Source organism: Lycium ferocissimum, chromosome 8 (assembly GCF_029784015.1).
Source record: "Lycium ferocissimum isolate CSIRO_LF1 chromosome 8, AGI_CSIRO_Lferr_CH_V1, whole genome shotgun sequence".
In the NCBI taxonomy this organism is placed as follows: Eukaryota; Viridiplantae; Streptophyta; class Magnoliopsida; order Solanales; family Solanaceae; genus Lycium; species Lycium ferocissimum.
In genome coordinates, this window is record NC_081349.1 from 20,820,551 (window position 1) to 20,837,328 (window position 16,778).

Here is a 16,778-nt window from a genome sequence, read left to right on the forward strand (position 1 = left end):
ATTTATTTGTTTAATCACCAAACAAAACTAATAAAAAATCTTTATCATGGCTATATATGACATATAGAATGGAAAAAAAATTGTTAAGACTTCTCATGAGTCAATTTGGACTACGTACTTCACTTGGCTCAAATCAGCCCAACTTTTAGATCGACTAAATTGGACGGGTCATGAATGAGTTAAGTTAATAAATGAATGGGTCATCAACCCGTCCAAACTTGAGCGGATTTAAGAGGTTGTGTGTTCATGAGCTAATTTAATTAGCCTGGTTCTTGCTGAAAATTGGACTTTGTCGCGTACCTCCGCCAATTCTGCACTTGTCGGGCTGAACATTTTACAAAATGTCTCACACTACTAAGAGTAGCCATACCTCATATGTATCAATTTCTTATTCACTCTCAATGTCAGACTTTGTTTGCACACCCAACAAAAACATACTCATATATGATATAACTAAGAGAACTAGACTTAAGAAAAATTCATAATTTTGGTTTTCTTCTACAAAAAAGAGACATGATTATTTAAAGAGAAGATATTATAAAGGACAATGTCTTTATTCAGTTACATGAGCTTTGGTAATAAGCAATAACACAAATACAAAATCAACAAGATGTATCTAACTTTAGACAGTCTAATTCACAACAACAAATAAAAACTGTGAATCTCAGATTACACATTAGAAGAAAAACAAGAACTAACAAATATACTCCAAACTAGTTTATTTATTCTTCAACTGCATTGCTAAATACTGCAAATACTAGAGTCACATAACAAAATTTTCCACTTCTAAATATACAAGAAATCTGCATGACGTCCAGTATATGTGCTAGAGAATGATCTTGTATTAAAATCATGTTTCATATTTCCTGCATCAAATCGAGTCAATTTGCTCTCAGCATGAAATCTTGTCATTGGCATAATAGGCTCATGAGTCTTGAAGTTCCTCTGAGGCATCTCAATTGATGTTTTTTCACTAACTTTATATGCGTCTCCAACAACTCCTACAGCTTTATGACTGTTACATCCCAAAATAATGCCCGAACGACGTTTCGATTTGTCTTTCCCTGCTGTTTCTCTTCCATTATGGACAATTCTATTGGAATTTGCTCTAATTTTGAGCTCTTCTGAATCAGACATGATAGAGAAATCAGCTGCACTAGCAGTGACAACACTCCAATCAATGCTTACTTCACTTGGAGCATAACATGACATTCCATCTGAACCCTGTCTAGCAAGGCTTGGATTTGCTGTATTATTACTTGGGAAACTTTCAATCTCAAACAAGTCTGAACTTGCATCACTTTCTGCATAATCATCCTCATATGTTCCATTTGAACTTGCTCCTATGTTGATGATATCAATTTCTTCAGCTTTTGGAACAATTGCATCCCATGTTAACATGCCTATTTTTTTCTCAATGCTCATTTTGCTTCTTTCTTTATCTGTTATTGGGAAGCCAAACACTTCTAGGGACTTTCTTGGTTCTTCTTCTTCCTTTTGCAATTGTATCTTCACCTCTGGATTTCCGAAAACCGGAACTCCAAGTCCCAATTCATCAATTTTCTTGAAGTGCAAATCTTGATGATTAGTTCTTGGTGTACTGGACTCAGAATTTTGAGCCAAGATTCTAGTCTTGATGGGGTTTTGTCTTGACTTACCATGGTATTTCCCCCTATTGAAACTCTTTTCGCTTAGTTGATCTTCAACCTCAACAGAGTTCTTGTCTTTGCAATAACAATTGCAGCCAATTCTTGCAAGGAATTTCTTGCCATAAGACTTGTTATCAGGCTTTGTTGGCGACGCCTGATGATGATTTCTTGAAATGTTTTGCAATAATGCACTTCTGCTGTTCCAACTTGATTCTGAATTAATACTTGGAGTTGGAGGCCTAGTAATATGCTTCAAAGAAACCATATTAGTAACTGGCTCAACAATCTTATGCTTGTTTTGTGGTTCACCATTTTCTTGATTTTCTTCATCAACCACTTCATTGAAGTATTTTTCTGCACTAAAGATGTCTATTTCTCCATCATCTGCTTTCTTGCTCAAATTTCTGCTTGACTCAATATTGAGTACAAAGGTTTCCTCAGTCCCATTTAGGTAAGAAGAAAAGGAGGCATCAAGAAGATTGCTACCACTTTTGGTGGCTTCTAGTCCTGAAGTCACTTTGACCATAGCCATGGAGACTAAATTTTGTATTTGAGTGGGAACTAATCTTCTTCTTTTTTTTTTTTTTTTTTTTTTTTAATGTAAGCAAACAAGAAAAAGGCCAAGGGGAAAAGGACTCAGACAGAAGAGAACTAAACTTTGTGAAGAAAAAGGCTTTGTGAGAAGTCAGATGGAAGCACTAAACTACAATAGGAAACTGATGAAAAATAGTTTGGATGCACATATAATAGAATCATAGGAGGAAAAGGGAAAAAGGAAAAAGGAAGCCAGTTCACTATGGAAGTTGATGGTGCTTAATAGAGCTATACTCTTTTTCTTCTTGCCCTTTTTAATATAAATATAAATACATCACTAGTTATTAGAGTTCTCAACATCAGATTGTGATTTTTCCTATGACCTTTGTCCCACCTTTTCCAAAAGCTATTGTTCAATTTTCTCATGTTTGGTAAGTTAAATTATTTTGAAAAATACTATCTAAATAAACAAGTTTCTTAAAAATGAAGAAAATGACTTTTCTAGTGGAAGCTGGGAAAACAAATTCCGTAACTTGACATTTCACGCTAATTGTCTCCTTCCCATCCCAGCTCCCCATCGTGCTCATAATATTAGCCTAGATTATATGCAAATGCTTGGAATAGTTTTTCTGCTTACTTAGAAAACACTAAAAAATAAGTTTAAAAAATCACTTATTTTTTAGAAGAATATTTTCCGTAAAAAAAAAAACTTTTCTTCATAAACACACCCTTAGGGTTTTAGTACTTACCAAAACTTTCCCACTTTTTGAAAGTGGTAGATTGCCACTTTCTTCTATTCAACTTACTATTTTCTTTATTAATCTTAAATTGTAATTCAATTTTGAATAAAACTGAACATGAGAGAATAACAGTTTTTATATAAAATGACTTTCATCGTACCAAACACATTTAACGTTTAATGATTTTTTAGGTGGCTAGTGACTTGCAGCTTTGCAAACTCGTAACCATAAAACTTCTATAGTAAAATTGGTTATATAAATGTACTGTTTGGATTTAATACCTAGCAGAAATGCAGAATATATGCTTGTCTTTTGTGGAATATATTTAATTTGTTTTAAATATGGTGTAGGAGTAGATGGGTTAGGGAATCAATCAAAAATTGGATTCATATCAATGCAGTTGCCCCACATTAGCTTGGGCCTTAACTATCACAAGTTATAACACAACTGAACAAGTCAATTTAATGGTGCTTTGTGAATTTGGCCCGTAAGGGCTAGTGGCCACACAATATTCACAATATCTACAGAACATTTACTATCAAATCTGATCAGTATGAACAGATAACAAATTTTAACTCATTTGGTATCAATAATTGTGATCATTCATGCATACATGCTCCTTGTCGGCAATTTCTTCTGAAAAGTCACAAATTCACATACTACTTGACAGACATAGAACACGATTTTACGACTCAATTGGCAAAATGTGAGGTGGGGTAGTCCCACCATCGAGGGACGTGGGACGTGGTGGGATGGTTGAGATTCTTCCACACGTACCGCATGTCACGGTCCAAGTGCAATGACATACATTGTTGTTTTGGTCAGACAGACCTCACAGATTTGTCCCTTGGGCTAGGCAATCATCAAGCCTAAAAATGCACGTACCATATGAACTTGTGTTATACCTTATAAAGCTCCTCACTTTCCTTGGATTCACCTAAGATGTACCATGCACCTCTTTTCGGATTTGTTAGCTTAGAAGCATTTGCCCTGTGCTCATCATTTAGCTCTCCGTCATGGACATCACAGTAAGTCTAGGGTTCGAGCCTAAAAACGGTGAAGCTTTCGGTAGGAGCGGTAGGGGTGTCAAAAAAATATGAAAAACCGACTGAACCTAACTATACCGAACCGATTTATAGTGTTTTTCGATAAAACCATGGATTTGTTTTTAAGCTTATAACCGTCCCTAATAATTAGGGTGGTCTTTTTAATTTATACAAAAACCCGAAAAATTCTCGAACCGAACCGAATAGCCTTACATGTATGAAATATATTTTATATATTACAAATATGTTAAATTGAATATATAAAATATATTTTTTAAGTTCTGTTTCAAATATAAAAAAGAATTTCGGCCACTAAATTTTGGGCCTTTAGTTGATTGGATTTAGTTTCAAAAGGATACCTCATATACATAGTCATACGGTTATAGATTTAGATGATTTAAGTAGGCATTTTTTGTTATAGTTAGCACTAACAGAAGTTTACCTCCATCTTGGTCTCCTCTACTATGTTGCTTAATGCATATGTATCAAATTCAAGCTGTGGTTTCTGTGGCCTACAAGCTAATGTTTGTTTTGGCTCAATTCAACATTGTTGTCTTTGACAAGTTATTCTTATCCATGGTCAATCAGTGAGGATTCATGTCGCGATAATGTCATCGTTTTTATCTTGCTACTTGATATAACACATTTCAGTTTAATTACTTTGTATATTTTTTTTTAATAGCTTTTACATTAAATATTTCATAAGAAACAAATAGAAGCTTTATTTGATGGTGTACTATAAATAGGTTTGTGGAGGTCTGTGTCGTTACATTTGAATGGTGGTGTATTCTTAGGTGACACTTTAAAACTAAAATAACCGAAAATTAACCGAACCGTACCGATACCGAAGAAAAACTAAGATAATGGGACGGTCTCGAAAAGTCTAATTTTGGTTATACAAAATAAAATAACCGAAGAATTGGGATGGTATAATTTTTTTAAAATAACCGACCGAACCGTCCCATTGACACCCTGGAGCGGTTTATCCCTCGAAGTGTCTACTCGCTAAAAATATTTCAGAGCCGGACCAGTTTATTTCGGATACTAAATGGTTAAACCAAAAATATATAAAATAGGTGGGGCCGTCCCGACATGTATTTTGGTGGTCATGGCAAGGCTGAGACACATGTTCTTTCTAGGGCTGTGAATGGATGTTAGATTGATATGGCTGATAGAGATTGTGTTTCTTTTTCTTTTTTCTTTTTTTCTTTTTTTTTTTTTTTTTTTTTTTTTTGGCTTAGATTTTAGATACAGATGTCTCATTGTGTGTGCTTCATTTCTTAGCTTCACTTTGCAAACAAAATTTGTCTCAAATAATTGTACCCCACTGTCAATCCCAGTATCCTAGTGATAACTCTTGTCGCTAGTCAATAGAGGCGGATAGCTTATTGAGTTATGAATATATTATTATATATGTTATATCATTAAGTTATAAATATATTATTTATACATATAATAAAGTGAGTTTTCTTAAAATAAATATAGAATTTCAGCTAAAGCTACTAAGTTCTTCTGACCTGTTATTATTACTTTAGCTCCGCCCCTGCTAGTCAAAGTGTAACTTGAGGTCCAAAACCTCAAATACAAAAGAAGCGCACAGTGATATCTTTGATTTTGATAATAAGATCAGTGTCCTGTAGTTTCTAGGACAAGATCAATGGTTATTTACCATTTATGCTGCAGATCACTGGCTCCAATGCCCTTTCATTTTGTGTAATTTTTTGCTTTTTTTCTCAAGGATATATCTTCATTTATGTAATGTTGAAGTTTCTCCAGTTCTGCAATTAAATATAATACTCCATTTCTGCAGAACATTTTTCTTATGTATTCTCTAATTAATTCCAATCAGCTAATGTAACATACTGTCACCATCTGTAACAACCTTGGACCTAACTCACACCCCAAAAGCTAGCTATTAAGGTGAGAGAGCCCAAGGCTATTTAAACCCACATAAGCACATTATGCCCACCGATGTGGGACATAACAAACCACCACGCTCCGCATCCGTCGTCCTCGACGGCTGTGCGCTAGACGTTACTAGCCCCGGGCGAACACTGCCATACCGGCGTCACCATCCAAGACACGACGAACACGAAGAGCGGTGGGTGGCTCTGATACCATTTGTAACAACCCCGACCTAACTCACACCCCAAAAGCTTTGGGCTATTAAGGTGAGAGAGCCCAAGGCCATTTAAACCCACATAAGCACATTATTCCCACCGATGTGGGACATAACACCATCTACTAAGGAGAAAGAACCTTGATAGCTACAACTATCTGTCTAGATAGAGAGAGAGAGAGACACACACACACACACAACTCCCCCTCATTCTATCGAAGAGATAACAATTCCCGAATCAAGATATCATTTAAGGAATAAAACAGATCCAGAGCCAAAGGTTCCACTTTAATTGAACACATTACAGAGTCTGTTTTTCGAGGAAAGAAAATGTTCCTAAAGACTTTTGAAATAATAATGCCATGTTGCTCATATTTAGTGTCATTATCTAACGAGACATGGAAAAGAGAAGAAAATGAAGACGGTTATATAAAGGGTAAATCATCTGGTATAATTTATGGATCCATCAAGACTAACATATGCAGTGGAGCTTCCTCCCAAGGACCCAGCTCGATCAAAACTTTCTAGTGGTGAAATGTCTGTCATAACCATGGATTTGTACTCATAAGATGTTGGTTGATCCATACGAATACATGGGTCAGATAACATCTTCTGTGGCTCCTCATTGAGCGGATGTGGAGTTGTTATCACCGAGAGTCCAATATTGTTTGACAGCAACCAGTATTTTCTCAGGGACAAGGGGACCGTCCTCATGATCCACCAATTTGAAGTTCCACCTCATGCCTCCTATTATCTTCTTCACCTTGATCAGTACATCTACATTGTCTCTAAGAATGACAGCTCCTTCTGGACGCAAAATACGGTCCATCTCTAAGAGAATGTCTTCAAATTCACACCTAAATAATTAGAAAACAGTCAACACAAGAATGTTAAATTGTTAATTTAGGCGAAGACATCAATTACTTTTTTATATAGCTCCATTTATTTTTTTTCTTTTTCTGGCTGGGGGTCAATAGGTGGGGGAGATGTGAGCAACCAGAGTGATGAGTTGGTATTACTGTTTCAATAAGAAGAACAATGCAATTACCAATAACAGCATATAAAGTCACAGCAGCAGAAGGGAATTGCGGTGAATTTAGCCACAGCACATATGATTTTCTGCTGGTACTTCAAATATCAGTCGTCATATCAATACTTGATCTTGAGAAGGTTACTACTCTAAAATTTTAAGTGGCTAACCATTTATTATCAGTCTTTATTATTTACTTAAGTTGCCTTCGCTTTTATCACATATCCCAATTAGTTAGACACTTTTACTTAAATGGCAATGTTTCCTTAGTCCAAGTATTTGAACGTATCTGAGTTAAAATAATTTCCATTGTTCTAAAATTATTGGCGACAGATTAACCAACCTTCACAAATGCAACTTTGTCTATATACCTTACCTATAATACAATGACAAAAAAGACTCTTAAAATTTTATCTCTGTTTGGTCAGAAGGGCTCATCAAAATAGGGAGTTTGTCACAAAAGACTACAGGAACACATAATAATCACGACACAGACACAACCTGGCAATCACAGAAATGAAAATGCAGCAACTAGGTATGTGTATTCGAAATTTGGTCTGCCCAAAGGCACGATATTCTACAAGTTGTTTAACAGTTTTGCTAATCCTAGAGTGTGACAATAAATGGGACTCAAAATGTTACTTGGAAGAAGCTTTGTATAAATCACCGTATAGACGACCAGCTTGTTCCTTTATTTCAAAACGTGAGACAATATTAGTTGTTTCATGTGTTTCAGGAGGAAAAAAGAATTTGTGCGTAGAAGCAATTAAGACGTGTCACTTAAGTAGCCAACTAGGCATGGCCAATAATAGGACCTTCATAAAGGAGCTGCAATAGCCACAGAGCTATTAGGCCCTTTATCTCAATGAAGAACATGCGAAGAAGTAAATTAGCAACATAAATGACAAAGATAAAAAACTTACTTGTCCTTGTATAAACTGAAAAGGCCACTAGCATGAATGAGATCATATGTTCTTGGGTATGTTGAAAATGCTTCGCACCTGAATCAGAAGATAATTATATTTTCAGAGGATAGCTTTCTCTTACATAAGGAAGAGAAATAAAATAGAAGAAAGAAAAACATAACACTTGTATCTCCTTGTTAAAAAAACAAAGATAAATCTGATACAGGCTGTTCTCCAAACAGAACATTGCGTAATCTTTGACATCCCATTTTCCATTCAATAAAGCAGGAGGCTGATAGAAACAAGTGAAGAAAATTAGTTTTGTATATATGAACCTTAGGTGCATTTGTGAAACATTTTCATGGAATCATAAGAGGTGATTTCGTCAAAAATGAAATGCAGTAGTCATCTATTTAATTTTGTTTCATCTACAGTTACTCGAGATCATGTTCAACCCCTTCTTATTACCACTAAGCCACTGAGAAGCAACAGATGAGCTGCCCCTAGATGTAGAATTTCTTTGTCATGATAAAAGCAATGACCTAACCAAACGGATTCTAAAGACAATTGAAATCCTTTTCCGCAAAATGTCATCTAAGTTTAAGGCAGCTTTTTTGTTACGTATTTAACCCTGAAGACTGATTTTATAGATCTCTCAAAGTCAACACCTTAAAATTTTCTCCACCTAATCCAGAAGTACTAATCCAAATAACTAATATCAGGCTCTATATCAAACGCTTCCTTTCATAGGATAATTCTTTTCAAAAGAAAGGAATGTTTTTCATGGAGCTTATTAGGTTACTGAAAGTTAGAGGAACCAGAATGCCTTCTCAGCCTCAAATCTAGCATTTGGAATCATTCCTTAAATCACCAATAAAATTGGAATCATTACTTAGAGTTTGATTCCAGTCATTCACAATATGCCAATGGATTGCCATTGGCTACAGACAGCAAAACCCATTTAGATATTTACATGGGTGGAAGTCTTGATTCTTAGCTCAGCATGTAAACAAAACATGAACCAGGGGAAAAAGAGAGTTCGTTATCAGGGTCTTTTGCCCGTTAAATCAAACGTCTAAAAACTGCAAGATTAATGACTAGTTGGAAAAAGAGAGGGTTCCTTATCATGGTCTTTTGCCCGTTAAATCAAATGTCTAAAACTGCAAGAATAATGACTAGTTGTCTACTACCATGAAATTGAATGATGAGTAAACACAGATTGAATTCCTAAAAAGTGACCATTATCCTAGATAATGAGGGAGACAGCGAGAACTACATCATCATCTCAATATCAATACTAGTTGTACGTACCAGTCATGATAGATGCCAATGAGTCCCCGTTCATATATAACTCCCAAAGTATTCTTCTGAGCTATTGTTGGCATAACATTCATAACCCAAAACTTGGGAGAGTGAAGTGCTGCTGCAAAACCTCCTAGTCCAGCATTCATGTCCATAATGTTGCGGTACCTTCCAGTGTCCAGGAGTTTGTTGATCTTCTTGTAAGCACTTACGTGTTTCTTCCACTTCTTGTTGTCTTCCTGGTATTTCTCAACAGAAACTCCAGAAACTAATCCATTGGCAATTCTTGGGGGAACAGCGTAAAGTCTCTCAGGGAATGGCTTTAGACTCTCGTCCTCGCCGTTACCCTTGTCTGGTGTTATGCATGTATCCATTTTCTTGTACCTGAACCAAAGAGGCAAAAATAATGGATCAGCCATAAGCTTGATTTTCAATATTGTATCTATATGAACACAACCAAGTCCAATGAAATGGCTGCCTCGGACAAAACACAGTATCATGCATTTGAATATACAACCAATTTCAGAATTATTCAAAACACAATACAAATCCTACTCTTATACCACATTCAGCACAAAAAGGCATCTATAGATAAAATGTGAATCACTTTAAGTTCTCTGGAAATCCCAAAAGTAATAGCTGCAAAATTAAACCTTTATAATGCTCAATTCTAACAGAAAACCAGTTTCGACAGATGAAGCAAGGCTTATCTTGTTTATGGTCATTAGAGTAGGACACTGCTGTTCATATGCAACTAGCTATAAATTATTGTATTCCTGTGGTTGTACATATATTGTGTTCAACAAGAACTAAGCGCCAATTGAACAATTTCAGCTGGCATAATAAGCAGAAGTGGCTATCGAATAATTAGATGGACAGAACTGCTAATAAGAGAATACAAGAACAGATTAATGTTCAGAACAAGTTATTCAAATTGCTTGTAAGTACACAGAGAAAAACACCAATTATGTCAAACCAGGGTGTAACTAAATATGGAGGAAAATCTTACTTTTAACTTACTCTTAAAATCATTAAAGAAAATACTGAACTGACAGTAACATGTCTAATGTGATGCAAGAGCTTCTGTCTATCCTTTTTGTTTTAGCTTTTTTAGAAAGGGACCTTGGTTAGAGTGTTGATAAAATTTGTAGCGTGCTAAGCCATTTGCATAACAGAGTTCGCTTATTAAATAAGCAATGGGATTTTTTTTTTATTATTTTTTTTTATGAAAATTAGCAATGTGATTTTTATGGAAAATCTGATTTTCCTGCATGCTTAGTGAATTTTCTGCCACCTAAACAACTTATATTCACATACTGAACCTTCTCGACACAATGTGATTTTTACCTTATCAGATTATGGAAAATCTGTTTTTCCTGCATACTTGGTGAATTTTCTGCCACCTAAACAACGTATATCCGCTTACTGAACCTTCTCGAATTTCTCAAGTTCAAGTAATTCTAACTGCTGACATGATCTAATTTCTTTCTAAAGCACCTCAAGAGGAAACGTATTTCACAGTAGAATAGAGCTGCCACTCATGGGAAGCATGAAGCACATCCACCTTGCTGCCACTCATGGGAAGCATGAAGCACATCCACCTTTTTCATTTTCCCAAGAGGATATCTGAGAACTTCCAACACATACAATTGAACTATTAAGTACGATTACATACCAGACATTATCTGGATCAGCAGCTTTACAAACTGGGGCTGCAGAATTTTCTTGTGCAGAACGGCATGAATCAGCATCCTTTCTTTTCTGCCAAATAGCAGTCTCACCCTTCTCAGATATCTTCTTCCAGCAAAGAAGTTTAGCAGCCTCTTCAATCTTCCTTTGTTCTTCCTCAAGATCCTCCTTGGGGCGTTGCCAGGCCTTATAATTTGTTTTCCAATTGATAGGAGGTCCAGAAAGCACCCAGTAGCCTCCAGGTCTAAGAACTCGATCAACTTCCATCATGAGGATTCCATCTACATGACGAATGAACAATTCATGCAGTTAAAATGCCATTATCAGAAAGTAATAATTAGCTAAAAGCATGCAGACAAACAAGTAAAATGCCTCCCTAATTCTAAAAGTTTAGCCATGTTTTGTGGATATTAACTCGAGATGCATACCAGCAGCTCCCCATGGGATTAGACAACGAGAACAATGGGCCATATCAAAGGCCTTAGATGGATATGGCATTTTAATTGTTCCTAGTACACCAATAACAGCAGGCACACCCCTTTCAAGAGCAAACTGAACCTGAGCTTCATGCGAGTCTCTTGGGGCAAATGACATTGCTATGACATTCCTTTTCCAAAGATAAGCGCCCCAACTTGCAACCTAGCATAATTTGAGAAATTCTTAGCCCAAACAGCAACAGAATAACAAATACTTTCCATATAGGCAAAGACAAAGAGACATATAATCAGGAAACATACCCCACAACCAGTGTCCAAAGCAGTCCGAACTGTCCCATTTTCGATTGGGACTACTGAAGCAAGCTGATCGATATACTTATCTGCTCCTTGAGGAAACTGTGTCCCTCCTCCTGGGAATCTAAACACATTACCCTCATATTGAACCCAGTTCTGAATGGCCTTCTCAACTGTCAGGCTCTTATACGGAGCATTAGCATAAGGAACATAATCCCGACTTTTTGGCCATGGAAACGGGGTAACATATCCCTTAGGTGCTGGAATAAGGCAATGTAACTTCTCTTCTGGAGGTGGACAATGCCTTTCTCGGTAGTTCATATTTTCCCTTGGGAAGGTCATAGCACGCTTTTGATCTTGGCATGGTGTATAATCAGTGTACTGAGGATCACATGGCTTGAGTTCCTCGACCTCTTCCGACTCATCAGAACCACCTGCTTCGCCAGCATGACGAGTTTCAAAATTGAGATTTGGTAGTATATCGCAATTCTCACCAGCAGTCTTGGTGACTGCCAGAGCTATACTATCTCCTTTCCCAAAACCACTTCTTTGCCATGCTCCAAGTAAATAGAAGAAACAGCATAGACCAGCTATTATAAATATCGATACAGAAGTCCTAGTCCTATTATCCCCTGAGTTTTTGCCCGCCATTGCAGCCCTGAAATAATTTCGGTACCTAGTTAGGAGTGAAAATGAAATCCAATGCAGATGCACATTTTCCTTCAAGTGTATAAAAGATGCATCGAAATCAAGACATCATGAATTGCATATAACATGGCCTTTCATTATTTTGAGCAACAAAGAAAAAACTTGTAGCTAGATTAGAGTGTTATAATTAATTATTGAGGTATCAAGATCATATATTTTCTATACATACGCTTATTTCAAACAAAACCTCCAAGATTCCACCTCACACCACTCTCAGAATGTAAGGCTCTCTCTCCATGCCAATCATTTCACGCCGAATTCAATATAAGTTCCTAAAGTTAGCTGAAATCAACTAAGCCAAAATGTAAAGGTGAGATCAGATGAAGCTCCCATTCACTCCCACTCCCCACCCGCCCGCCCACACCCCCACCCCCACCCCCACCCCCAGTGAGGGATAAGATGGGAAGTCGAATAATGGCAGATCCAACATAGTGTGAAACCAGCTGAACTTTTAAACACTCAAAATACCCTTCTGGGTCCAGCAAAAATTGGATCTTTAAAGCATTCAGAATTCTACAAGGATCAAAATCAGATCTTTTACAATTTTGAGAATTCTGGTCTACATAACACTAACAGTCAAATGATTAAACCAAGCTCCAACATAAATGAAACAAAAACATCAAAAAACACAAGGTATTTCCAAAGAAGAAACTTGGAGCCAAGAATTACATGCCACAATAAATGCTAAACAGCACAAGTTTCATTTAACTCAGCTAATCTAAGCAATGATCAATGTTACCTAAAAAAGACACCAGATTTAAATCATAAATCAGCTCAAAAACGTTATTCAAACAAACCCCACCTCTCAAATGAATCAACTAAACAAGAAAAACAAATCCAAATCACAAATTCCCAATGATATGAATAACAGATCACATGTAATACAAGATTAAAGAGACACATACCAATGGCATGAAAAGGTTTCAACAATTCCTTAATGATCTCTCTCCCCCTTTATTTCTTTTGCTTTTATGTGTTATGGGTCCAGTCCCATAAAAGCATTCAAAAATTAATCAAGAATCAAATTTAGAAATAACCCCACCTTCAAAAAACACACAACTTTGATTTAAAGAAAATATTTTCTTGATAATATGTACTACCACTAAATATATTGAACCACACACGTCTATTTTGCCTCTCTCTTTATAGACAGACAAATATATTGTACTTGAACTTGTTTTGTGTTAGCTAAGATATAAATCATATGACGCGTTTGCTATTAGTATTAATGATCCAAAGTGCGTACCAATGAGATCCCAGATCTGCATTGGGCCCCACGTGCAAATTGATTGGGAAAAAATGGTAGCATGTGGGACCTACAGCATGTTAAGATTAGGGACGACGTGTATGCCGGTGCCAGTTAAATATCGGAGAGAGACATAGGAGTAAGGTAGTAAAATACATCTTTTATTTATGATTTGTTAAAGAGCGTACAAAAGAGAAAGTGGCCAAAGTAATATGGGACGGCTACTCCCTCCGTATAAAAAAAAAAAAAAAAGTCTTAGCGTTTTATAAAGACATGTATCACCCTTTAAAAATATTGACTCTAAATAAAAATAGATAATTTGACTAAACTACCCCTAATTAAATAGGCATTGGGATTTGATCATATAACACTTAATAGGGACAAATATGAAAAAATAAGGTTAATTATTTCTTGATATGCTAAGTGAACTCTTTTTTTTATTTAAGAAAAAAAGGCTAAGTAGATTCTTTTTTTGATCTGGAGGGAGTATTATAGTGGGGCTAATTATTTTTGGTGAATACATTTTAACATATAATACTGTAACTTTTAGATATATGATTATCTTTAGATAATCGGATAGTCTATAAAAAAAAATTATTCCCTCCATCTCAAAGTATTTGTCATGGTTACTAAAAGTAGTTGTCTTAAATTATTTGTCGTTATAGATGTTCAAAGCACAATTAATTATATTTTTCTCATTTTATAGTAGAATATTATCATTAATGAAGATGACACATAAATAGAGTAAATATTTATTTGAGAGAGATTATAGCTTAGACATAAATAAGGGTAAAATTAGTCAAATACTTTTACTAATAAATATTTCTTAAAGGAAGTCTAAAATAAAAAAAAATGATAAATAATTTGAGACAAAAAAAGTACACTATTAATATGAGACAACAGAAGTACTATTAATACATTGTAACTAAACTTATAGAGGTCTAAATTAATATTGTTATTTTATCTTATGTTTGGTTGAACTGTGATTTTGACAAGCAATTCCATAATTGTTAATAGCTTATACTATAAATAATTGTGATATCATTTTATATCACATCTTATATGGATAACTTGTGGGATCACTAATCCCGTAATAAACTAACAAAACGATATATTTTCCCTTCACCAACTCATTTTTCAGGGTTTTTCTAGAAATCCAAGGTTAAAATTAGAAAATATAAATTTATCCGTGATTATCATTATAAAATAAAATAAAACATTTTATATTATATCTGTATAATCATTTTTAATCTAATAAATCAAAACCTACTAATAAAAATATATTTACCAAATAATTTTATCATTATTTAATTTTCATATTATAGCTCGTTTAACATAACATAACTAGTACTACTTCACAACCAGTAGATATACTACTGTCGGTAATTTTATACACGGGTGTAATAAATGTAGTGACGGTAGGAATGGACGGCTGGAGATCGTGTGGTCACTGAGATATTGACGACTCTGGTGCGTAGGATGGTAACAGGGTGTGGGGTCCACATGATGTTTGTTCTTTTTTTAGTAAGAAAGATGGTCCAGAGGATATGTTGTGGACCACAAGGTAGACTAACTGTCCTTCTTGTGAGGGAAACTAATGCGAGTTTTGAGGAAGAATAAATTGATGGTGGCAAAAAAGTCTCCTAATTAGAAATTGTGATAAGTTTGACCAGCTAGGGTCAAACTTATGTTAAAAATGTGATTAACTTAAGTTGGGACTGAATTATAATTTTTAAAACTTATAATTTTTTACAAAATACACAAAAGCTCACACACATTATACAAAAACTTTTTCTAACCCACTTCCCCCCACGAACCCAACTACTTCTTCATTTTTTTTTATTTTAAAAAGACTGTTCCTCAAGCAGAAGAACCGGCGACCACCCCCACCATTGCTGCTGCTGCTCATTCCTCTTCAAAATCAGTGCTCTTCCTCGTCGTTGCTGCTGCTCGTTTCTCTCTCTCTCTCTCTCTCTCCATTGTTGCTGCTTCTTTATTCATTCTCAGGTAAAGTTTTTCTTTCACTTGGTTCAAAAGTTAGGATTTTAAAATTAGAGTGTGAAAATAATGATTTTGGTTAGAGAAGATGAAGAAGAACATGGGTTTGTCTTGAATGTTGTTTGTTTTGTTGTAGTTTCGTGTATTTGTTCAGAGTTGTTGGGGTTTGTGAATTTGTAAATAGTGGTTGTGAAATTATGGTTTTTGGTGTTGTTTTTGTTCTTCTTCTCCTTGTTGTTTCGAAAAAAAAAAAGACTTGCAATTTTGTTGATGTTTTCCAACAATTGAGGTTACCTGTTGCAGCAAATTCAGCACTTGTTTGACAGTTACAAATATCTGCTGAGGTTGCATGGTCAAAAAACCCCTATTTGGTGTATTTTATTTAAGTTGTGAGTGAGATTGTGATGGTTGTGTGTTTGTAGTGAAATATAGATGTTTTGTAGTTAAATTTAGATGTTTTTGTTGTTGTTGTTGTTACTGTTGCAGCAAATTCAGTACTTGTTTGACAGTTGCAAACATCTGCTGAGGTTGCATGGTTAAAAACCCCCTATTTGGTGTATTTTGTTTAAGTTATGAGTGAGATTTGTGATGGTTGTGTGTTTATAGTGAAATATAGATGTTTTGTAGTTAAATTTAGATGTTTTCTTTGTTATTGTTGGTTTGTCATGGTATGGTTTAGGAAAAGTTTTGATTTTATCCAACAAATGTTGGATAAAATTAAAACAATTGTTGAGGTTTTACGCAAAGAATCAAGCAAGCTTGTTAAGATATTAACAAGCCGTTGTAAAAAATCAAAAATAGTTGCTAAGTCATTTACTGTTTTTCTATTTCCAACAGCTTAAGATTCTGCTGCAACAAGTAATAAGTTGTTGCAACAACTTCATATTTTGTTGCAACATATTCTTAATCTGTTGCAACAACTGATTACTTGTTGTAACATATTCTTTTTCCCTTTTTAGTTTGAATGTTGCACTAATCAATTAAAACTGTTTTTCTATCTCCTGTGTGTAGATAAAATGGCTCCAGTTAAAAGAAAAGGAGAGAAACCAACCGAGGGAGAAAGTAGTAAAAGAGCCAAGGT

The 16,778-nt window shown here is 35.3% G+C and overlaps 2 protein-coding genes across 3 annotated transcripts; both read right to left on the bottom strand.

Moving 5' to 3' along the window:
* Positions 1-535: 535 nt before the first annotated feature.
* LOC132067510 (protein PHYTOCHROME KINASE SUBSTRATE 1-like) lies at positions 536-2,483 on the bottom strand. Its single transcript, XM_059460773.1, has one exon. The coding sequence runs from the start codon at positions 2,179-2,181 to the stop codon at positions 787-789; it is 1,395 nt and encodes a 464-aa protein (XP_059316756.1). The 5' UTR covers positions 2,182-2,483; the 3' UTR covers positions 536-786.
* A 3,835-nt stretch (positions 2,484-6,318) lies between these two features.
* Positions 6,319-13,491, bottom strand: LOC132067512 (probable methyltransferase PMT2). 2 transcript variants are annotated; one of them, XM_059460774.1, is made up of 7 exons: positions 13,359-13,491; positions 11,752-12,403; positions 11,443-11,653; positions 11,001-11,295; positions 9,335-9,709; positions 8,042-8,119; positions 6,319-6,945 (listed from the first exon to the last, which is right to left on the bottom strand). In XM_059460774.1, exons 2-7 carry the CDS (start codon positions 12,394-12,396, stop codon positions 6,711-6,713), a joined length of 1,839 nt encoding a protein of 612 aa, XP_059316757.1. In that variant the 5' UTR covers positions 12,397-12,403; positions 13,359-13,491; the 3' UTR covers positions 6,319-6,710. The 2 variants fall into 2 exon arrangements, with proteins under 2 accessions (XP_059316757.1, XP_059316758.1); XM_059460775.1 differs by having other exon boundaries at positions 11,752-12,421; positions 13,359-13,450.
* Positions 13,492-16,778: the final 3,287 nt, after the last annotated feature.